Source organism: Lingula anatina, chromosome 9 (assembly GCF_051362555.1).
Source record: "Lingula anatina isolate TDL-2025a chromosome 9, LinAna3.0, whole genome shotgun sequence".
NCBI lineage: Eukaryota > Metazoa > Brachiopoda > Lingulata > Lingulida > Lingulidae > Lingula > Lingula anatina.
Genome location: NC_141775.1, coordinates 1,554,220 through 1,579,310, shown reverse-complemented (window position 1 = coordinate 1,579,310; position 25,091 = coordinate 1,554,220). Strand labels below are relative to the sequence as shown.

Here is a 25,091-nt window from a genome sequence, read left to right as displayed (position 1 = left end):
GTATGGCCTTGACCTATACGATACGAGTATGTTAATTTTTTCTGTTAATTTATTCGGGGGGGGGGGGGGGGGGGGGGGGGGCAAAGCGGCTTTTAAACTGCACTGAGTAGCCACAGGTCTAAGCAGTATTCGGCAAAGTATTGTGATTATTTCGATCCCAAAAATAATATCAACTGAAGTATTTATTATTATTTATTTATTTATTTATTAATATACTTCAGATCCGATCTCGGGTAGTTGTGACAGCGGCTGGACACATAAACCCGAAGTAGGAATGTGCTACAGGGCATACCATACCTTCCAGAGCTACCAAGGCGCCAAAACCAACTGTGAGAACGTCGGAGGCACACTTGCCATGCCAAAGACGCAGGAGTTACAAGATGCCTTGGCGTCCATACTGTATGTTTGATGCATTAGAGTTTAGGGCTGGATAAGAGAGAAAAAGCAATTCTGGTGGCCCCAAATAACAAATAGGGATATATCTCATGTGCATAATATACATTAATTGTTTCAGCTGTGCTACTGGTGAAAGGTCATAAAAGTATATAAGGCAGTACAAGTATATAAACTGAATTAATATGGATATGAATGAATTTATAAAACTTCAGCATTAAATGTATTGCATTGCAGTCAATTCATAAACCGAGTCGTTAAAGTAATACGCCTTACAGTACACTGTAGTGATACCATATCTTCTTCAGGGAGGACAGAGAGTATTGGATTGGCCTGGAGAGACTAACTGGAAACACAGATACCTGGTTGGACGGAACATCGGTCTCGTGGGACTATATCTGCCCATGTGACGGAAAACAGTCGTCTTGCGCTGCATATCGAACTTTGGGGAGCTACTACGGTGGAAATCACTACTGGGCAGACACTGCCTGCTCCTATTATTATGTTTATGTGTGCGAAAAATCAGGTAAGTTTTTTTTTTCGTGACTTGGTGACTACGACCCTTTTCACATCGGGCCGTTCACTTAACAACAATGGCCCATTTACGAGCATGAAGCACTCAATTCTGCCAATTAATTAAGTTAATTAAGCATAAGAAATTCCCTGGATCATCTGGCACTGAATGCACCCACTGACATCTTAATTTAGGCCCTACTATATAAGTATACTAGTAGATTTAAGTCTTCATTTTCTGTTCTAGATGGCACTAGTGGCGGCGGAGGGGTGCCTAACCCATGTCCCTCAGGCTGGTCCCACAAGGCGTCTGTCAACAGATGTTACTGGCAATCTGGCAGCACGCATGCCAATTACGAGGACGCTAAAGTGGCCTGTGCTGCCAAGAGCGGCGCCACCATCGCTATGCCGAAGACCGCAGAACAACAGGCTGCAATGGCGTCCATATTGTAAGTTTGTTTCTAATCGAAATTCATCACATGGGCAATTTGCCAAATGCACTTCAAAATGGGGGTTGTATGGTCAACTTCACTGTGTTCATTCTTTCGGATATAAACAATGGATGCAAACGCATTTTCCAGGTCATTGACATAGGCCTACGATCGACTCGAATTTCGGGGCCGTAGCGATAGTCCGAAGGTTCAATAGTCCGAAGGTTCATTGGTCCGAATGTTCACTATAGAACCTTCGGACCAATGAACCCTTGATTAAAAAATCGATGAAAATGTTACCACTTTTCGGACCAATGAACCTTCGGACCAATGAACCTTCGGACTATCGAGACGCCCCCCGAATTTCGATATTTTTATAACAGCTAATGAATTTTAAGAATGGTTATTTTTAACACAGCAAATTAAAGCCTTTTGGTCAAAAAGCACAAGGTACATCTTATTCTGGCAGCAAATTTGGCATATTTTTTCTTTGTTTTCTTGAATTACTACAGGTCAGGGGGCTTGTTAACCGGTGCACATGCAGAAATTGTTATTGGTCCGGTGGGCACGAAAACATTCGGGGGCGTCTCGATAGTCCGAAGGTTCATTGGTCCGAAGGTTCATTGGTCCGAAGGTTTATTGGTCCGAAAAGTGGTAACATTTTCATCGATTTTTTAATCAAGGGTTCATTGGTCCGAAGGTTCTATAGTGAACATTCGGACCAATGAACCTTCGGACTATTGAACCTTCGGACTATCGCTACGGCCCCAAACATTCAATAGGCCTACTCGCAATCCCCGATGTAAATGACAGAAATACCCTGATTAAATTGGTTTGAGCAATACTTGTTTTTCCATCTGGTATGACTTATATAACATCTTTTACACCGTTAAAGCATGCCTATTCAACATAAGAGGAAAAACACATCGTTTACCGGACATGCAAAGTACCCCTATATATAATAACGTAACTATCGCTGCTGAATAGTGGGATATACCAGCTTCCAGGGTCTGCCTGTAGATGGCGTGGAAGCGTTCTCGGTTCTACTAAAATCTCGCGTTTTTTACTTGCGGTTTCACACCATAGCATTAACGTGAACACGCGTCACTGACTTTAAACTAACTCAAACGCAAATTATTCGAATACGGTATTCGAATATGGTTGATTGAATAGTATCTTTTTCATTTAATTTTAAAATGTTAAATGAATATTTTTTTAAAAAATCGCATTTTTGTTTCCTTCTCCTATATACACTGTAACACCAGTCATTCTTTCTTCAATTTTTAAATGACACTGGTAATTATTATTATTATAACGGTTATATTGTCGTTTCTGGTCTCCAGGTTAAGTGCTCAGTATTGGATAGGGCTTGAACACATGGGTTCCAATCCCGACCAGTGGGCCGATGGTACCACACCAACCTATGATAACATATGCTCATGTGATGCTCGCGGCAACGCAAATTGCAATGCCTATCGGGCACACAACAGCTACAGTTACCAGTGGATGGACCGTTCCTGCTCTTACAATTATCGCTACGTGTGCGAAATGATAGGTAAGCACTGGTGGGTTGCCTTTCAGACCCCGTTCCCATGCCTAGATCGATCTCGTAGGATCGACCCATCTCCGAGGATTTTCTAGCTTAAATGCATTCGGCTTAAGCGGCTCTGATGTCTGGCAAGCCTACTGAAGCTGTTAAAGGGTAATAAACTATCATTTAGGGGGTAATTGACTATCGTTTAGTAGCTTCAGTAGGCTTGCCAGACATCTAAGCCGCTTAAGCTGACTGCAATTTAGCAAGAATCCCCTCGGAGATGGGTCGATCCAGCTAGATCGATCTAGGTATGAGAATGGGGTCTAACACTTCTGCCTCTTGCGGAGTTGGCTTTGGACCGTACTGGCAGCTACACATATGTTTACTCCAGTGTCTTGTAGATTTCTCTCATTGGCATTAGGTGCCTCAAGTTTACTAGTACCTCACTTTCATATCTTACTCCGCTTCGCACTTGCCGCAGGTAAATGTAATAATAAGGCATTATCGCGGCCTGTGTAAAAGATCATAAGCGTTCAGGAAATCTTAATGTCCGACAAACTTAACGTCCTACTGTTTTCGTTTATAGCGATTGATCTTCCGATTGGCCTTATATTTCAGTAAGTGCAGGCTGCACTGCCCCCTCGTCTCCTGCCGATACCACAGAGGTCGTAGCGGGCACTAACGTAGGGGACAGTATCACCTATTCTTGTGTGTCCGGGACAACTCATAGCAGCGGAAACCTCGTCCGGAGTTGTCAGTCCGACGGGACATGGGACGGCTCGGCACCCGTGTGTCAAGGTAAGGAAAGCTTGCGAGACACGTTTAAACTGCTGCACCCTTCATGAGGACAACACTTCAAATAATGAGGTATCTGCCCTCTCTATTGCGGATTTGGCGGTTTAATCATTGATGTTACTGTAAGTCAGAAGGGCAGCTATAAAACTACTACTACTACTACAGGGGTAGTGTTGACCTTATAAATTAGTTATAAGCTTAGGTACTCCTTTTGCCGTTTCTGGCACCAGTCATCATGTGGAGCTTAAAGGTCCTCTATTTGAACCCATAGTCACCTGCATGTATTTATACAGGTCCGTAGCCAGCAATTTCAGGGGGGGTCGTTTTCTGAAAAAGTGGACCTTTTACCATAAAATCCTGAAATACATAGATCAACTTTTACCCAGAGTGGACCTTTTCCCAGCAAAAAGGGTGGTTCTTTCGAACCCCCCGAACCCCCCTGGCGACGGGCCTGTTATATTTATATCAATTAGAATGTTGGTTTTTTATCTACGTCTAACAAAAGATAACTTATGTCCGCCTCGCACCCGTTGATATCACCCAGATCAGAGGAGTTAATGGCAGCAGAATATAGACCTTCTATCTAAGTAACGAGGTATATATCCGCCTTCTAGACGTTAATTCCCCTTTGGACTTCGAACTGCTTCCGATAATGATATTTCTGCCTTTGCTTTCACGAACAGGTTGCCGTGTACCCTGGCGACACCACTCATGTGATTTGGAGCTCTCGTCAGTCGTAATTTTGACCTTGCATCTAAATTACCAAATTATATATTAACATTTTATTTCAGTTACAGTTAAAGATGGCCCCTGCATGCTCTCCGTTGGCCTATGGAAGTTTCAATGTTCACCTTATATTTCAGCTATAACTTGTAGTACCCCCTCTTCTCCTGCCGATACCACAGAGGTCGTAGCGGGCACTAACGTAGGGGACAGCATCACCTATTCTTGTGTGTCGGGGACAACTCATAGCAGTGGAAACCTCGTCCGGAGTTGTCAGTCCGACGGGACATGGGACGGCTCGGCACCCGTGTGTCAAGGTAAGGAAAGCTAGCGAGACACTTTTAAACTGCTGCACCCTTCATGAGGACAGCACTCCAAAAATTGTGGTACCTTCCCTCTGTTTTGTGGATTTGGCGGTTTTTAACGATTAAAATCATTGATGTTACTCTGGGACCATTTCCAGACTCTATCGTACTAACTGTGGATCGATCCATCTCCAAGGGGTTTGTCGCTAAATTCCTTTCAGCTTAAGCGGCTTAGATGTCTGGCCCGCCTACTGAATCTGCTAAACGATAATTAATTACCCCCTACCAGCTTCAGTAGGCGTGACAGACAACTAAGCCGCCCTTAGCTGTTAGACCGATCCAGGTATGGAACCCAGTCTAAGCTCACAAGGGCAGCTGTAAAAATGTGCAACAGGTTGCCGTGTACCCTGGCGACACCACTCATGTGATTTGGAGCTCTCGTCAGACGTAATTTTGACCTTGCAACTATTAACCTTTTATTTCAGTAACAGTTAAAGATGGCCCCTGCTCTCCGTTGGCCTATGGAAGTTTCGATGTTGACCTTATTTTTCAGCTATAACTTGTAGTACCCCCTCATCACCAACTGATACCACAGAGGTCGTAGCGGGCACTAACGTAGGGGACAGCATCACCTATTCTTGTGTGTCCGGGACAACTCATAGCAGCGGAAACCTCGTCCGGAGTTGTCAGTCCGACGGGACATGGGACGGCTCGGCACCCGTGTGTCAAGGTGAGGAAAGCTGGAGAGACACGTCAAAACTGATGTATGACTTCATGAGGACAACACGTGTAAAATATCACGTACTACTGTATAAATTTTGGCTTTCGGCGATATTTGCATTGTTTGCCTATTTAAGGTCACAACGGGGCTTAAAGTAGAGTTTATGTTGACCTTATAGTTCAGTTATTAGATGGGTGCTTCTTCTCCTGCTGCTGACAACGAGCTTTTTCAGACGTAATTTGAACCTTGCGTTTTAGTGACAAACTGTAAACCCTCTTTTCCAAAAGGGCGTTGTCACTTTGGCCTTCGGGTAGTTGCAGTGTTGACCTTATTTTTCAGCTATAACCTGTAGTACCCCCTCAGCACCAACTGATACCACAGAGGTCGTAGCGGGCACTAACGTAGGGGACAGTATCACCTATTCTTGTGTGTCCGGGACAACTCATAGCAGCGGAAACCTCGTCCGGAGTTGTCAGTCCGACGGGACATGGGACGGCTCAGCACCCGTGTGTCAAGGTAAGGAAATCTAGCAAGAGTCAAGACACGTCAAAACTGATGTACGACTTCATGAGGACAACACGTCCAAAATATCATATGCTATATATTCCGGCTTTTGACGGCGTTTTCATTATTTGCCTATTTCAGGTCACAGTGGGGAAACAGTAGAGTTTATGTTGACCTTATAGTTCAGTTATAATATGGGGTGCTTCTTCTGCAGCTGCTGACATCAAGCTTTCGTCAGACGTAAATTGAACCTTGCTTTTTAGATACAAACTGTAAACCCTCTTTTTCACAAAGGACGTTGGGTTGTTGTGGTATTTGCCTAACCTTATTGGACGTAGTGCCCTCTGATGTTAGTAGTTAAAAGCTCCCCCCTTTTTAAGCCACTGTGCCACTCACGTCACAAGGGGCCTTCTGAAGTTGTTATGTTGACCTCCTATTTCAGTGCCCAGCAAACACGTAACGTTTGGATCACGTGGCTAGCATGTTGCTACCACATTATGACGTCGTAGAGACGGATTAACCACGTGGTATCAGCGTGACGTGTTTGCTGGGTGGTCCCTGCTCTCCTAAAGATACCAATAATGTCACGTTGGCCTAGGGTCGTTTCAATGTTGACCTTATTTTTCAGCTATAACCTGTAGTACCCCCTCATCACCAACTGATACCACAGAGGTCGTAGCGGGTACTAACGTAGGGGACAGCATCAACTATTCTTGTGTGTTCGGGACAACTCATAGCAGCGGAAACCTCGTGCGAGTATGTCAGTCTGACGGGACATGGGACGGCTCGGCACCCGTATGTCAAGGTGAGGAAAGCTGGAGAGACACGTCAAAACTGATGTATCCTTCACGAGGACAACACGTGTAAAATATCACGAACTATAAATTTCGGCTTTCGGCGATGTTTGCATTGTTTTCCTATTTGAGGCCACAACGGGTGTTACAGCAGAGTTTATGTTGACCTTATAGTTCAGTTATAATATGGGGTGCTCCTTCTGCATATGCTGACAACTAGCTTTTGTCAGACGTAATTTGGACCTTGCGTTTTAGTAACAAACTGTAAACCCTCTTTTCCCAAAGGGCGTTGTCACTTTGGCCTTAGGGTAGTTTCAATTTTGACCTTGTTTTTCAGCTATAACCTGTAGTACCCCCTCATCACCAACTGATACAACTGAGGTAGTAGCAGGCACTAACGTAGGGGACAGCATCACCTATTCTTGTGTGTCCGGGACATCTCTCAGCAGCGGAAACCTCGTCCGGAGTTGTCAGTCCGACGGGACATGGGACGGTTCGGCACCCGTGTGTGAAGGTAAGGAAAGCTAGCGCGACACGTCAAAACCGCTTTACTAATCGAAAGGACAAAGTTGGGTCTAGAGGAGGACACAACAGACACGTGACTCTACCTTAGCGTCTGAGGTACATCTGCTCTCTTAAGGATAAAGAAAGTAAAAAAAAATACCAATTAACTGAGACAAACCCAAGACAAATTTATTTTATCTCTCTGTCCTTTATATTATGGTGAACCCGCCGTCTCGTATATAGTAAAAGTGAGTGGCATTTGGCCCTGTCCTCTTTCCAGAGCCTAGCATTTGTCCTCTATGTTTGACATTTTGTTCCAGGTGAACAGTGCCCTCTTCCCGCAACACCCGCTAATGTCTCTCAGGTGGTCGGCGGTCTACGCCTAGGGGACAATATCACCTACACGTGCGATACTGGTTCCGCGCTTAAAAGGGGCGACCTCGTGCGGGAGTGTCTGGATAACGGGGCGTGGAGCGGCCAGGAGCCCGAATGTGGTATGCGTAACGTAGTTCATGTCCCTTTTTATTATACTTTTATCACAAATGGAAGGGTTTGTGAGGCCAGTGATCAACGTATTGAGTTGATTTAACTATGGGAGACTGCTCTGGAACTTGCATTGCGAAAATATATTACATTGTGTGGCTAAATTGCGAAGGAGAGAGAGGATAAACGGGAATGGCGGTTTAGTCTCTCCCCACTTTTTCCAGTCGCGTCTGTCATAAGCGAAGAAAGCAAGGGAGGTGGGCGAGGGGTGGGCTTGTTACGGGCCGGCCTGAAACGCATACAAGTTATTACCGTCATTTACTACTATATTAATCACACGTTCAGTCGAAAAAAAATAAATAAAACTGCACCTACTTTTGATATATGATCTTACACTTGACCTACTTACCTGTATCCGTCCCCTACAATTCCTAATTAATCTAAACGAATAAATGAAACAAAACCCTGTTTTTTTTTTTCTTTTCTTCTTTGGGTTGCATTATTTGAAACTGTATGGTGTTATGTGGTTATAGGTTAAGTGTCGATAATTTGGCTCATCTACCGCCATAATGCTCATCTTTACTGTTCCTTTTTAATGCAGCGGGCTACATCACCGAATAATGCTCATCTTTACTGTTCCTTTTTAATGCAGCGGGCTACATCACCGAGGTGGAGTGCGAGGGTAGGACGGTATCACCGCAGTGTCCTGTTGACTACATCATCCATATTGTGGACGCCATGTATGGCCGGAACAACAGAAACACGTGTCCAAGCAGTGCCATACGGACCACGGACTGCAACGCCACCAGGTCCTACAGCGTCGTGGCCGCGGCATGCGAGGGTCAGCAGTCCTGCTCTGTGGTAGCAAATATAGCAACATTCAGTCAGGATCCTTGTTCTGGAACCTACAAGTACCTGCAGATACACTATAGATGCACAGGTAAACGATTCAGTGGTATCATACCACTGAGGAGGCCATGGATGTAGTTCTGTGTAGACCACTTCTGTTTTCTCCTGGCGGTGAGGGCTGTGGTGACGCTATTGGTCCTACTGCTTCATGTACTATAGTATTCCTCAATCTAAAACAGTCGTGGTGTTGTCTGTAATGCTGTTTTAGTGCTGCAAAACCAACACTTCCTACTTTATTTATCAGTGGGCCTATTTGGTACGATTTGTAATAAATATCTTTTGTGTCCTCGAAAGCCATCATTCATATATTTCAACATTTGATACCGGAAGTATTGTTGGTCTTTAATGGCCAAAAAATTAAAGACACCCAAAAATGTTCAAATGCAGAGTTTTGGAATATGTCATATCAATGTTGTGATGCTCAAAAAAACTTTTAAGATCACACTTCTAGTATATTGTACAGCTTCTTACGGCAGTACATTCTAGAATTTGAAAAATCTTGGTGAAAACTCCCAGAAGCTTCTATGCATACACTAATACCAAAAGCATGTAGAAACTACAGTACTTAGTAGTGGGTTGTAAATAGCGCTCGGCTGTCATTTCTCTCTGTTGCTGTGTGACTGTTACTGTTTCAATTCTACTGCATTACAATTACTGTTAGTATCACATCCTTATGGGATATTGTGAGCTGACGTACTTGCTGTAAGTACGTGAAATTGTATTGATGATCGTTAAATTGTTGGTTATTTGTTGGATACATTATCACATTATTATAAAATATACGATTTAATCTGAACGTGTTTGTTGAGATTGAAAATACAGCACAAACCAAGATTATGTCTGTTTTAATGGAACTGCGTTCCAACAAAGTATTGCATTCAATGCTGCATTCCATAATCATTATAATGCTAGCAATGCTCTTGGCTGGTTACAGGTGATGCCCATCCGGTGGCATTCTGGCCGTTGGACGCCAACAGCCTAGGCACCGATTTAAGTGGGAATGGGCACCATGGAACGGTACATAACGTCTCACCGTCGCCCGGACCATACGGACACGCCCATGCTTTGACCTTTGCTGAAGCCAGTGACTCCCATGTAGTCATACCCGCGCATGCGCAGCTTTCAGTCCAGAGTTTCACTTTGATGTTCTTCATGTATCTGGAGAACATGGACCCCAGTTGCTTATTTGAGTACGCATCCAATCCAGTCGCGTCTCACATATGGGTTCACCCTAACGGACAATCCCTAAAAGTAAACCTCATTGACTCAAGCGACCCCAATTTGCAGCACTTCAGTCAGGTGAACAACATATTTACAGTGAGAACGTGGCACAGAGTGGTCGTCAGCTACTCACACACTACCGGGGAACTGACAGTGGAATCTGAAGTGTTTGACACCCAACAGGTCACCATTAATACGACGCAGTTAGGGACCTTTACTCATCACACAAACGGCCTCAATCTGCAAATCGGCAAGCGGCAAGGGTTGGCCACAGAAATGTTCGACGGACGTTTATCGTGTGTTCAACTGTTTGATGACGTCATTGATGCGGACTCCAAGGATGCAGCGTGGGAACGATGCCAAGAGAGAGGGAATTTGGGTAAGTATTGCCTTGACACTACTAGACCCAATATCTGGTATTGGCGAAGGGGAATGCAAAGATTTAGAATAAAACGATTCGGTTTGCACTGCCTCATACATAATTTAACTATTATTTGAAGACTATTTCATTCTGATTTCTCATAACTTTCTCTGTTAAAATATTTAAATGCTTTTTCCTTCCATCGTATATATATATACATACCCAGTTATTATCTTTTATCTATTTAACATTAGCGTGCAATGCCCCGGATGACGGTGTCAATGCTGCCTACTCTGGTAACTTGACTATGGGGTCTGTGGTATCGTACACCTGTAACTTTGGTACCACCTACGCCAGCGGGGACTCCAACAGAACGTGTCTGACGAACTTAACCTGGTCTGGAACGCGCATGGAGTGTCAGTGTAAGTATGACTAGACCAGTACATTGTGTTAAGTTTGAGAGCATAGTGTTTAAGTTGAGATGGACCATTGCAACCACTGCGATACACTTACGTGTGTATATCAAATGGCACAAGAAAACAATCTCTCTCTTACTCCTCCATGCAAGTATATAGTGCTTTATTCACCGTAATGAAGATCACGGCATAACCAGAGCATTCTGACAGCTTTAATAAAACATCTGCCAATTAAGTCAAATTGTTATGTTTCAGACGACCTACAACAAGTTGCTTTCTGGCCATTTGACGGCAACAGCCTGGGCAACGACCTCACCGGAAGAGGGCACCACGGGGCACTTTCTAACGTGATAGCAGCCCCGGGTCCTTTTGGGGCTCTCCATGCGTTGGAATTCACTGCCTCCTCTTTATCGCACATAACAGTGCCAGCGCATGCCGATCTAGCAGTCAGAAGTTTCACCTTGATTTTCCTAATCAATCCTGTGAGTGTGAGCTCATCTACAAGGGCCATTTTGTTTGAATTTGGAGTTGATAAGCCCCATATATGGCAGTGGGATGCCGGTCCTCACTTATATGTCAATCTAGTAGACACCGGCAACCAATACCACACTGACACGTTTAACAATGCATTCTCCGCCAACACGTGGCAGAAAGTCATCGTACAATACGACAGAGACACGGGAACAGTTTTGTTAGGATCGGGGACTCTCGATTCCCACTATTTCAATAATTCAACGGCAGTGTTAGGGCAGTTTGATCTGAATACAGCACACGATTTTCATGTAGGCAAACGACTAATCAACAATAATCCGGCATACGCGTTCAATGGCCGGCTATCGTGCGTCCACCTTTTTGACACAGCAGTCGACTTGCAGACAATTAATGAAGCGTGGGAGCTGTGCAGAGAAAGAGGAGCAAGCGTAGGTGAGTATACTGATGATACAGTTAAGCACTAGATACAAAAGAAGAATACTTATACTTTCCATGGCAGTTGGTATATCACACCACTTGAAACTGCTTTCTTTAATGCTAAAATGCTTAGATATTATGCTATTAGAATCAAAAGATAAAGATGTGTACATCCAGGCATAGCAATGTCGTAATGATAGCCCCTTCAGCATTGGTATTATTGGCGTTTTCACATTTCAGCTCCGAACTTATGTTTAGAAAGGTTTGTCCTCTTTCCAGGCAGAATATTTGCTCATTTTTCAATTAATTTCTGTTTTGATTTTGTCTTATTTCTTTTACTCTCTTAGCCCTTTCGAATCGCTGTGAATATCGTATATGATTATTTGATATCTTCGTAGCTTTAAAGGTACATACGAACCGAGCATCGGTGGAGTGTGGATTCCCAGTAACACATGTAAACCACTTCTACTAGATTCTTATATGACTCAAATAAATTCGACATGCCAAGGGAAAAATTGAACAGATCACTCAATCAGCCATAAAAGACCTTTAAACTGCTCCTTTCTTCAAATTTATGGTTGTAAATTTAACCTATTTCCGTGACCTACTTTCCTGCCCCATTGACATACAGCTTAGAATGCCAGCAGAAAAATCTGTTCAAACATCATTTTCGGGTAAAATTAAAGCCTCTCTGTGTGGGTTAAACCCTTAATATAGCAAGAAAATGAATTTTCCTGGAAATCTTACCAATTTCCCCATAATGGCCAAGGTATATCCTATCCAAAACTGTTCAGAAAATGAAGCTACCTAATACCGTTTTTAAGTTCCATTAATTAATAAAAGACGACTCGTCTTAAATACTCAGCTACTACCTCATAGTACGGCTTCCGAACGCACAATTTCTTGCTAGGTCTCGCTGTTTACTATTAGACTATATGAATGAAGTACTACGGCTGAGACCTGGATGTTACTATTTGGCGCCAAAACAGCAAACATGGAGACGCGCATAAAGTCTGAAGAGAGTGACAAAAGGGGACGAAAGAAAATAGCCACTCCCGTTCGAAAGATACGAAAGAAAATGAGAGACAGACAAAGAAGCTCTCAGACTGTGTATGTTGGGAGGGAGGTGGGGCGGTGGAAGAAACTTAAAGCAGAGTTAGGTCTCACATACGAGGCAATGGCAAAACTACTCCTCGACACGCGAGTTTGCGCTTCACAGGTCTCAGGTGTGTATGATTATCATATTAGCCTGTTCACAATAAATGACAATATTTTGGGCTTTACGTTTTCTGCTTTTGATCGGTACATGTACCGAAACGATGGACAGGCGGTTACTAACAAGATACATGTGGGAAATACTTTTATGGTTAGCGACGTTACCTGAAAATTATTCCGACTTCCTCACTTTTGAAGTTAGTTTTTCACAGACAGCTGATTTAGAATATGCTATATAAGAGAAGTATGACAAGCTTGATTCCCTGCTGTGATTGGTCGTGAGCGTGGGAAAATCCAGGTCGTAACCTTGAGCCGGAAGTGCTTCCGGCTGTGCTCCGAAATCATGACAAATAGTTCTCTTTTTCTTATTTTTTATTCTAGTTGTTTTAGCAGAACTTTTTTGACCAAAACTGATTAAGATAAAAATGACCAATCTCCCAAAACACAAATCTGATCAAAGTTTTACATAGAACATGCTCCTATACATTAATCTAACCCACACAGACAGGCTTTATAAAGCCTCTATATAGTTTCCAACCAATATAGTTTCAAGTAGTATAACTAAGAGAATTACCAAAAGGCATTGTTTATAAACAATGCCTTTTGGTAATTCTCTTAGTTATACTACTTGAAACTATATGCTGGCATTTGGTTGGTTTTTGTGACAAAAAATTGACTTTGTATGCATCTTTAAGTTACACATTTGTAACGTGGTTACTTACATTTTTATTTATTTATTTATTCAATAATTTATTTATTTAGCATGTTCTGCTCCTGAACCCGGGGTAAACGCGACTTATTCGGGCAACTTAACCATGGGCTCAGTAGTGACGTACAGCTGTAATGTGGGTCACGTGTACGCCAGCGGTGACGTAAGTAGAACGTGCCAGGGGGATTTAACGTGGTCCGGGGCGCAAATGGAATGTGACGGTAAGTACAAAACATGAAAGAGGGTAAATCAAGGCCGCATACACTGTCAGAGTTCAATCAGGGGCATGTTTTCGGACTCAAACCAGAAAGAGACACTATGAGAAACCAGTTTTAGGCAGTCGGAATTGATTATTTGCTCATTAAAATTGATTATTTGCTCACACAGAGAACATAGTAGCCCTACAGTACATAACTGTATTCTCTTTCCAGTTGTTGTTTGCAGCGATCCCGGTTTTATCAGCAACAGCGCCAGGCTTCCGGCCGCGAGCCAAACCTTTTATGGCGGGAACAACGTGACTTACACGTGCGACAGCGGCTATTTCTTAGCAAACGGCTCTTTATCACGTGTCTGTCAGGACAATAGCACGTGGAGCGGTGATCCGCTTTTTTGCGAAGGTGAGTCCTTTACGGAAATAAGATACATGATTATAGATTTTAATACTTGTTGACTACTCCCTCACGGAAAAACCCTATACACTAGGATAATCTACGGGAAATTGGCTCAAAATCGTATAATCTCCTTATAGGAAATTGGTCAGATATTCTATTGGGTAATTTAGGACATATGTCCTACACATTATAATACAATTGTTCTCGTCGATTTTTCGTTATACGCACGTTTTTTGGCTTCCTAACCCCCCCCCCCCCACACACACACACACAAACACACACACACACACGCACACACACTAGCAAAATCCGGGATCCGTTAGTGCACGATAATCAGGGGATTTGAGAGAGTTTTGTTCTTAAAATGTTGATCGACTTGTTTGGACCAAACCCCGCCCCGTACCACCCACTCCTATAGACCTGCATAAATTGGTACTTTGTAGTCATCCCTGTGTGGTCAACGCCGTGCTATGGCGACTGGGGACATGGCTACTACGGTCACTGCTACATCTTAAACACCACTCTCACAGATTGGGAGACAGCGAATGATGATTGCCATAGACTCGGAGGCTACATTTGGGTCCCTGAGACAATTGACGAGAGAGACTATGTATCTGGTTTGTCAACAAATACTCGCTGGTGGGTCGGTAAGTACAAATTTTATGCTAATTGATTAATATGATTTAATATTAACCATCAGTAATTTGTAGCTCCACATAAGGGCTTAGAGTTATATAATGTTACTAATCTCTCCTTTGATGCTGAAGAATGAATTGTGTTTCTGTATATATTGTAAACTATCAGTTACTGTATATATTGTAAACTATCAGTTACATGTATGCCTCTGACATTGAATAACCAGACCCTGTTGATTTCTAGCACTTCTTTTCCAGGTATCACTGACCCATGGTATACGGAAGCAACTGTTCCGCTGTCTGGATCTCTTTTGAAAGATCATATTTTCAACGGCAATGAACCGGATGATTTAGACAAAGTTTACTTTCGCTTAACCAATGCTGGCTTAAGGGACAGTAGGTCGTATACAGGAAGGAGGAACATCTGTGAGCAAAGTCGAGGTAACATACACAATAACGTGTCCCTATTTTGTCTACATTATTTTCAATACAAATTGGGTGTTATTAGTGACCCGATGCCTCATTCAGTGCATGATATAAATTTTGTTTTAATGTTCTGCTTTGAAACTATAATATTCCATCAACATTTGAGAACTATTTTAAGATATCGTGTCCACCTACATGTATAAACAGACATACCGTTTCTGATGAAAGCAAAACCCTCTTTGTACAATAGGCGGCGGTAACACTACAATGTATATTTCAGCTTACCTTGGCTGTTATCGCACGGACAGCAGTCTGGCGGCAACCCTCAGCAGCCCCGTACACATGAACCTCCAGCAGTGTATCGAGTACTGTCGTGGCTTGTCTCGTGCCTACGCCAGTGTGTCCTCCTCGGAGTGTTACTGCACGCAGACCGTCACTGAAGCTAACAAGGAGAACGACTTCACTCTCTGTGATACAAAATGTCCTGGAAACAAACACCAGTTCTGCGGGGGCAATGGATATGTTTCGATGTATCTTGTTAGTAAGTGCCAACGCGTGTGTGTGCGTGTGTGTGTGTGTGTGTGAGTGCGTGCGTGCATGCTTGCGTGCAATTATTTTGTTGTGCGTTTTCAAATCCTTAATGGCAGTTCTGGCAATGCCCAAAATTTGGACTTCCTCACTCTAATGGCCTAGGAGGAGTTAGCAGAAAAACCAATGTCAAAAGAATTCAGAAACAACCACCCCCAGGGACAGCCCAACCCCCTGTTACACTTAAATTCTGAAATGCCCATGTGCATCCTTGATGATAGGTCTATCAATCTCCTAAATTTCAACTTTTTTACCTGTAATTGTCAAGGAGGGGATAGCGGAAATCACTAACGCCTTAACGCACTGATGTGCAGACTCAAGGGACGCACGAACGGGTGTGATAAGATTATCCCCGATTTTAGTTTCAAAAGTGCGGGAATAAAAAGTGTTCCAATGGGTCGAGGTTCAATACAGCCAGTCTAAATGGGGGTCAGATAAATATTGTGAGTAAGTGAGCGTTACATGTATATGGCTCAACGTCCATTGTCAGGGGCGGATCCAGAGATATTTTCTGACAGTCTTCCACATTATCTTTGTTGATCCATCCTCCATATTTTGACCGTCTTCCGACAGAAAAAAATTAGGTACTCATCAACGTAAACTTTGAAATTTGACCGTCTTCCGGAAGACCCAGAAGACAGCCTGAATCCGCCCCTGATTGTAAACTGCGCTGACACGTAGTGCAACTTGCAGTATATAAGAACCAGATTTCACTTTCACTTTCAGCTTGGATATCAGTAGTGGCCAGTTCCTGTGATGTCCTGTACAAAAACGGTGTCCGGGAGTATGGTCAGTACTGGGTGGCAGCGGCTGGAATAGACAAAAACATCCGTGTGGAGTGTTTTACATCAAGTGAGTGGCCATTTTGTATAAGGTGTACTTATCTGTTCTTATCCGTTATTTATTTACTTATTAAATTATTCATTTTGTTTATTTCATAAGAGATCATCGGTTTGAACATCTCAGTTCCTTTTATTTTAAATGCAATTTTAATATGCAATTTTTTTATGAAAACTGTTAAATGAAAATGTAACTTTGTTTAAAATGGACAAACACGCGCCATGCCTTTGGCGTTTTAAACGTGTATGAGCCTATTTTATTGTGTCCTTAACGGTGCAGATTAATTCTTTTATAAATACGTCTTTATTTCAAGGTAACCACATTTTATAAGTGCTATTAATCTATCAAATATATAGATCTATTTGTGTGTGTGTGTGTGTGTGTGTGCGTGCGTGCGTGCGTGCGTGCGTGTGTGTGTGTTTTGCTTAAGGATGGCTGATTTATCAGATCTTGTTTTTCATACATTGTTGCAGGTCCGTGTAACGATTGGCTGATTTATCAGATCTTGTTTTTCATATATCGTTGCAGGTCCGTGTAACGAGTGGCTGATATATCAGATCAGCGACTCATCAATATCAGCATCATCCAGCAGAAGCAACCTCTCGCATACAGACATAAGGTACTAGTTATGGCTCACACATAACTCAACAGATGGATAGATTAAAGGAAAACCCAATTTCGTTAGATTCATACCACCTTTTTAAAAACCTAAACTCTTACAGCAAATTGGGGTTGTCATCACAATGTTAAATGTTCTAGGCGATGACATTCGTTCATTAAGGATCTCAATTGCATTTTGCTGTTTAGTTTAATTCTTCATTAAACGTTGTATCCGTAGTCAGCCATCCTAGTGCAACGTCTAATTAGCTAATCCTAAGAATTGTGTATTTTTTGTAAAACAGGTCCCTGATTATTCCTTTGCATTTTTCCCTTTGATAAAAGTGGCTATATGGTCACTTTTATTTTTAAAAAAAGCAATATAGCTGTTCTTTAAGGCGGTTAACATACATGTATCCAGACTATAATAGTTAAGTGAAAATACACTGATTATATATAATTGATAATAATAATAATAACAATAATAATAATAATAATAATAATAAATTATACCTGCACCACTCCAGACTATATGGTGAGAGTGGATGGGGTCCTAACGTGAGTACTGACACTAACGGCTCTTGGGTTCAACTTTCCTTGCCAAACCGGTATATAGTCACTGGCTTCAAGACACAAGGTATGCTTTACACTATATGACTGCCGGGGTGGACTGTATTTTATTTTTATCGTATATGATAATTGTTTAAGAAAATAATTAATGGGCTAATCATTAAGTCTGTTCATGAATGTACGATAACTTAACCAATACGACCATTGGTTCATTGACCATTTAATAAGCCATTGAACTGGCGCTGAGAAACGTTTTGGACACGTCATATGATTGGCCAGTGTGATACATACGGGGCAGAATTCGGTAGTTTGAGTTTGTGTCTTTTAAAAAAAGTGTTGTGAAATCACAGGACCTGCACCCTCCACATTTTAAAAATATATTTTCATCTCTCACAGGTCGTAATGATATTGGTCAATTAGAAAGAGTGCAGAACTTCACAGTGCAGTACAGAGATACAAGCATTGGTGGTGAATGGAGATTATACAGAAATAATTCCTATGAAGATGTGGTAAGATTTATGTCAGCTTTACTGAATATTTTTGCTTTTGCCAAATAATGGAAAGTCGAGAGTGAAAATTTGTGTTGGTGTGTTTGTTTTATCGTACCTTGATTGCGTATCATTATGTGTTGGCGTCTTTTTTGTACACACTTATAAAGTAGATCCATTATGCGTGACATATATGTGTACTAACGTGCGTTACCTTTAATGTCGTATTGTTTGACGTGTGACCACGTGATTAGAACTCATCTAAAGTTAGCTCATTACGGGTTTTGTGTAGACATGTTTATGACAATCTTCGGACTTATGTGATTGTTTATTAGAGATCAAAGCGATGCAAAGACGCGTGAAACGTTCAGTACATGAAATAAGTGGCAGAGGGATTTTTGTTGCAATATCTTTTTTATTTGCTTATCCATTTATCTGTAATTTTTATTCGCTTTTAAATATTTTCAAATTCCGATCTTTAAGTTTGACGCCAGAGGGCCAACGAATACCGATTTCAACACCCCTGCGTACAGTGAAGTTCAGGACCCATTTGTGGCCACAGATATCCGAGTTGTGCCGGAAACAGGAAGCTGTCTAGGAACCGGATGTGTCATGAGACTTGACGTAAGCGGCTGCCAGTTTGACACATTTTCAGGTAAGAAAACAGTCGTTCATCAAGGTTTGTATCAGCCTATTTTAATACCAACGCAGGCCAGTAGGGGCCTATTTCATTTTCAAATGTTATAATTTTAATCAATCAATCAGCATTATTTGCCTTATGAATCTATCTTCCATCATTACTGTAATGAACATTGTTTTCAACACATTGCTTTTTGTAGATTCCAGTAATCTTCATTTGATTTTTTTTCAATCTTACCTAGAAACTGTTGTGGACGTAGGGTGTTTCCTGGATGACCCAGATCACCCAGAATTCCCGACTATCCTGTCTTCCGGTATCACGTTGACGTCAGAATGCCGTGAGCTTTGTGCACAGGGTGGCTACCTGTTCGCTGCTGTCACCAACGGTAAGTATGACATCCACTGGTGGATCAGGGGGTTGTTTAAAGGGGGGTGGGGCGCAAGTTGATAATCGTCATTGTCATTATCATTATTTTTTTATCTCAGGGACTGTATGCGGGTGCGGGAACCAGATCGGAAAATACGGGAAGGCACGCAAAGGGATGTGCGATATCGCGTGCACCGGGAACCCACGAGACGCGTGCGGCGGGGAATTGTTCAATTCAGTCTTCAGAGTGTGGAGTAAGTAGAACATAGGCCTTAAACAAAAATTACCGCACAAATACAGTCAGACATTGCAAGATAGATTCAATTTCAAAGTATTTATAACGCAGTGTATTTGCAAAAAGTGCAAGAACGTACATGAGTAAAGGCAACGAATGTGGAATGACATATTCATGCAACTGTGACTTTGAGTTGCGTTTGTAGGAAATGCGTAATTTAATCAGAGCTTGCATATATAAACCAGAAATGAACACACGATAAAGAGCATACATTTACCTTTGACAGGTGTAAAGTGCCCGGAGCTACCACAAAAATCCAATATGGCCCTGAATACGACAGAACGTTCCCATGGGGACGTTGCAAAATACTCGTGCCTCCCAGGATACCGGCTGCCCTCAGGAACCAATGAAACAGACGTCTTGAGATGTGTTCAGAAGCAATGGGAAGGGGATATCCCTGCCCAGGGATGCGAACGTACGTCACAACAAACTAAGCAACCCAACTTTTTTCTAGTCAGGAAATTATATGTACATTGCCACAATCTCTAAAGAAAACGCCTTACCGTGTGGATGTTTGTGGCATTTACTAATTAAACATCGTGTGCTCTCTATCACAGCTCTTCTTTCTGTGCAAGTTTTGTATGTAGTTCAAAAATTAAATCTTTAAATCAAGCGTTGAAAATGGACATTCTTTTGTCGTCTACGAAAATTCACTTTTTGCTGGACTGAAATTCATTGCTTTTTTTCTTATGAACAGGCATAATTTGCAACGGAGCTCTACCCTCTGTGGCCAACGCGACAAGAACAGATACCGGGAATTTCTTAGATAGCACTGCCACTTACCGTTGCTTCTATGGTTTCCTGTACCCAGACAGTAGCGATGTCCAGCAGATCCGTTGCCAGGAAACGGGGGCGTGGTCATCTTTATCTCATACTGAGTGCCAAGGTAATTTTATTTCATTGAAACTGGGTTAAGCTCCTTTCGGGCACACCTTGTCCTCCAAACACTGCTTCGTCACGGCTTTTATTCCTCATTATTATTATTATTATTATTATTATTATTATTATTATTATTATTATTCTACCCAATATTACTCTCTCGGAACACCTCGGCCGATTCCGTTTTTCGATCCGACACGGAATCACCCGAGGGTGAACGAATCCACTAGCATCAAATAATAATGATAATATTGATACTGTGTAGTGCATAGAGACTATGCAGCGCCTGAACTCGATTTTTTCACAGTTACGTTCCTCGTCATTATGGGAACTTTGGTCAGTTGAGATAGTCCTATGAATTATCAACAAATCGGTTAATAAAATGTACATGTTTTTCATACACGTTGTTTATCCAGAGAGATTGTGCAGTGCGCCGCCAGATGTCGCCAATGCCACCGCTGTCTTCAACAACCGCACCTGGACGTTCACCTGTGACGCTGGGTACGCGGTATCGGCCGGAGCCACCACACAGACCCTGTTCTGTAATTTACAGGGGCAGTGGGAAGGCAGTGTGGAAAACTGTGGTAAGGAGGGTTTTCCTATGTCATTTTGTATTGAAAAAAATCCCGGTTTTCCCTTTCTGATAAAATAAAATAAAAGGGTATGCGGAAAACTGTGGTAAGAAGTATAAAGAGACCGTTCGTATTATTTGTGTGATTTGAAATAAATCTCATTCACACTTTTTGAAAAATGAAATAAATTGCATAAGGTCTCGAAAGCTAGGAACGTAACATAAAGTTCCATCTCCTGCAAAATCATTTCTCGTTACTGCGTTTAGGCCTTTGTGGCTTAAAATGGTGCAAAAATTTAAGAACTTGCTCAAATAGAACGAAGGTCGTATCCAGTGGAAGGCACTGGTAGGTAGAGGAGAAATTGTCCAGATATTACATTGTATTTAAACCCCTTAATGATGAACGGCGCCAACGAGTACGGTAGGTATTGTTATATTCAGTAGCTTTGCCCTTAGTTAGTTATGTGAGAGCAGTGTGTTTTTTCTTCAAAATATTGCACAAATCTGGAAAATCAGTTTGCCTTATTTGATTTCACCTGAATATTTATTGGACAATTCCTAAGTTTTATACTGATAATCTCATGCATCTTTATTTGTGCTACTTTTAGTTTGGATGTTTAACGCTTGCATTGCTTTTGATTCAGTTGGCATGGCCAAGGGTGAATACATCGTAGTGGTTATTTTTATCTGTGGCAGCGTGCGTGGTGACTCCATTTGTTTCGTGGCCCTTAATCCATGTGTTCAAGACTGTTATTGGTCTTGTGATCCGTCATTTGTGATGAAATGTTGCACATGGTACATGTAGCATGATTGCAAGGTGCGCTATATGTGTGAAGTATCTCTGGATGTTGATAAAAGCTTGTGGAACATGTAATAGGCGAGAAAAGTGTCCATGTGATCAAACGAGAGAGAGAGAGGTGGAGAGGAGGAAGAGAGAAGAATGGAAAGAGAGAGAAGTAAAGAGAGATAGCGAGAGCGGAAAGAGGAAAGGAGAGAATGAGAGAAATAAAAAAAGTGGGTGGAAGGGACAGGAGTGATAAAAGACAAGGAGAGAGAGAGACCATGGTGTATTCTAAAGTTAATGATGAGAGAGAGAGAGAGAGAGAGAGAGAGAGAGTCTTCTGGTTCAGACCAGCAGAAACACCACGTGACATTAGCCAGATAACACACACAGAGTTTTCAGACAATGTTTTGAACTCATATCATTTTGAGTACTAATTTCATTTGGATTGAGGCAAGAGCATTTTGCCAAAGTACGAGACAGTACTCCAGTCTGGATATATCCTTCACTTTCGCCTTGCATTCGTCTTATTAGATAAAAAATTGGATTTTAATGCAAACATGAAAAAAGAGCACATCAGTTGTGGATCGATTTGATTGGTTGTGACATCAGTTATTGTGGTATTCCGCTGAGATATTCCGAACATTAGACAAAAGGATGATTATAAAGAGACAGGAGAGGCAAACAAGGAAGGACGAACAAGGAACCATTAATATGGGGAAACACGACTTCACATGTAGCACTAACGTTCCGAAATAACTTAACATTCCAAACAGAAGCCGGGATAAAGATGCCTGGCGTGAACTTAACTCTACAAGGATTTTATGACATCTTTGCTGTTGGTGGAAAAGTACATCGTTTTTAATGAGACTAAACGCTTCTTTGAATGTTAACCCATGGCATTTGGAACCGTTCATCAAAGGACGTTGCATGTGAAGTCTTTACAGAAACGATCTGCTTTTTCGTCGTAGTACCACAATGAAAGACCTTTGCTGTTATTCGATGGGCAATATCAGAGAGACGGTGTCCATGAAACTGTAAAAATGGAAAGAAATGAGATTGTTCTTCAACTGAAAACGAATTATATCTTATTAAGTTGTGTTTTGAACTGTTTCCAGATATTTTATTGTGCCAAACATTATATATATTTTATGAATTTGCATCATATCGTCAAGCCGAAAACATGACCAATACGACCAAGCATTTTATTGTAATGTCTTGTTGCTAAAGAGTATGTAATTACCCATTTTTATTGAAGGTTATCATTAATATATATTTGCTCCTTTAGAATTGTTAAATGGAAGGGGAGATAAGTGGATACTTTTTGTAACGTTTCCCAAACTTCCCACCATTAAAATGGCTTTATTATCACTTTTTTGTCTTTTTATGTACAGACACAGATGTGTCTGTACATATAGCCATCATCTGCGTCTGTCGTCGCCGTCGTCGCCGTCGTCGCCGTCGTGCACTTTTACCGATAACACGATAAGTGGAAAACCATTTTACCTTTTGACTTGAAACTTGCAGAACTGATGAATATTCATAATACGCAGGTCAAGTTCGAAAATCAGCATGATCGGGTCACTTTTAGGGAATTTATGCTGTTTTTTCACTTTTTTCAGCATATATGCAGCACCGATAACACGATAAGTGGAAAACCATTTTACCTTTTGACTTGAAACTTACAGAACTGATGAATATTCATAATACGCAGGTCAAGTTCGAAAATCAGCTTGATTGGGCCATTTTTAGGGAATTTATGCTGTTTTTTCACTATTTTCAATATAAATACAACACTGATAACACAATATAAGAAAAACGGCTTGGCCAATTGTAATTATACTCACAGGAGTGGTCAATCTTACTAAAACGCAGGTTGAGTTCGAAAATCAGCATAATCGGGCCATTATTTTAGAAGTTTTACTGTTTTTCACATTTCCTCAGATTCAATTATTAGGCATGTTAACAGTCTCATTATTTAACTAATAAGATGCCTAAAAGTGTTTGTTTGATATTTCCTGCATCTTTACAACATTGTTAGTTGATTATGTAAAAAACATGGTAAACTTGTTATCATGTATTGTGTAATAAAGTGTCAAAAATGGAAATAAACTCATATCATTGCAGTTTGTCAGATTCAATCATCCACTATGTTCAGAATCTCAGAATGGAGGAAATTGGACATTTAACACTGTTCTATTGATACTTTTCCCATCTCATCAATTTTCTTAGTTGGTCATATAAAATGGCAGTAAAATGTTTATTTTGTTTTATGTTAAAAAAGTGTTAAAAATGGAAATAAACCCATTTCAGAACAGTGCTGTCTTGTTTACATTTTGGCATTTTCAAGGCATGACTTTGAAGTTCCATGGTCATGAAGACCTTTGCTAGTCACATTTTCTGAATATCTGTGAAACAAATATTTTATAATTAAAAATTGATGGTCATTAAGCTGTTAAACATTATGTAATATTGCATCAAAATTTGAAGAAACTCCTATTTTGGGCACTGCTTCCATGATGACCATTTAAGGAAAATCATGTCACTTACTGTTCTCAAACTTACAGGAATGAAACATGGGACTAAAATACAGCTTCAGTAGGCAATGCAGTCTGTTTGGTATTTTTATTTATTTATTTATTTTTTTTTTTTTGGCAGTTAAACAGTTTTTTGTGAAAATTTAATTTTTCACATATTGGCATTTTCAAGGTGTGACTTTAAAGTTCCATGATCTTGAAGACTTTTGCTTGTCACATTTTCTGAATGTCCATGTTACTAATATTTTATTAATAACATTTGATTGTCATTATGCTGTTAAACATTATGTAATGTTGCATCAAAATTTGAAGAAACCCGTTTTGGGCACTGCTCCTATGATGACCATTTAAGGGAAATCATGTCACTTACTGTTCTCAAACTTACAGGAAAGAAACATGGGTCTAACATACAGCTTCAATAGGCAACGCAGTCTGTTTGGTAAATTTTTCTGGCAATTTAACAGTTTTTTGTGAAAATTTAATTTTTCACTTATTTGCATCTTTATTTTCTGTTCTTTGTCTGTACATTTGACAGCTTTGCTGCCTTGTTTTCTTTTTTATCCATGCTCAACCACGTAATGGTTGATAACCCTGTTGATATCCTAGAATACGACGAAGTGCTTGAAAACTGTAAGAATTCAATGCAATCCACGCTCACTTCATATGAAACTTTAGTAAAGAACTTATGTCACGCGTAATTAAATAGACACCTTAAATGTTTGAATATCACTGCTCATTTTTTCAATGCAATTCTGGACTAATAACAGCCTGGATTTTAGCCTTAAAAAATACGCCAGGATATCAAACCCGTCACTACAACTGTCTTC

General features: G+C 41.2%; 1 protein-coding gene across 1 annotated transcript; it reads left to right on the top strand.

The window, feature by feature from the left end:
* The first annotated feature begins 274 nt into the window (after positions 1–274).
* Positions 275–23,092, top strand: LOC147759757 (uncharacterized). Its single transcript, XM_086995551.1, has 30 exons — positions 275–399; positions 702–919; positions 1,154–1,355; positions 2,681–2,892; positions 3,490–3,669; positions 4,530–4,706; positions 5,248–5,424; positions 5,755–5,931; positions 6,548–6,724; positions 7,051–7,227; positions 7,538–7,789; positions 8,353–8,640; positions 9,544–10,209; positions 10,446–10,613; positions 10,863–11,531; positions 13,494–13,661; positions 13,872–14,057; positions 14,495–14,698; positions 14,945–15,127; positions 15,393–15,653; positions 16,427–16,552; positions 17,069–17,159; positions 17,665–17,774; positions 18,104–18,216; positions 18,679–18,850; positions 19,077–19,220; positions 19,321–19,455; positions 19,723–19,911; positions 20,194–20,382; positions 20,792–23,092. Exons 1-30 carry the CDS (start codon positions 275–277, stop codon positions 21,025–21,027), a joined length of 6,372 nt encoding a protein of 2,123 aa, XP_086851677.1. The 3' UTR covers positions 21,028–23,092.
* Positions 23,093–25,091: the final 1,999 nt, after the last annotated feature.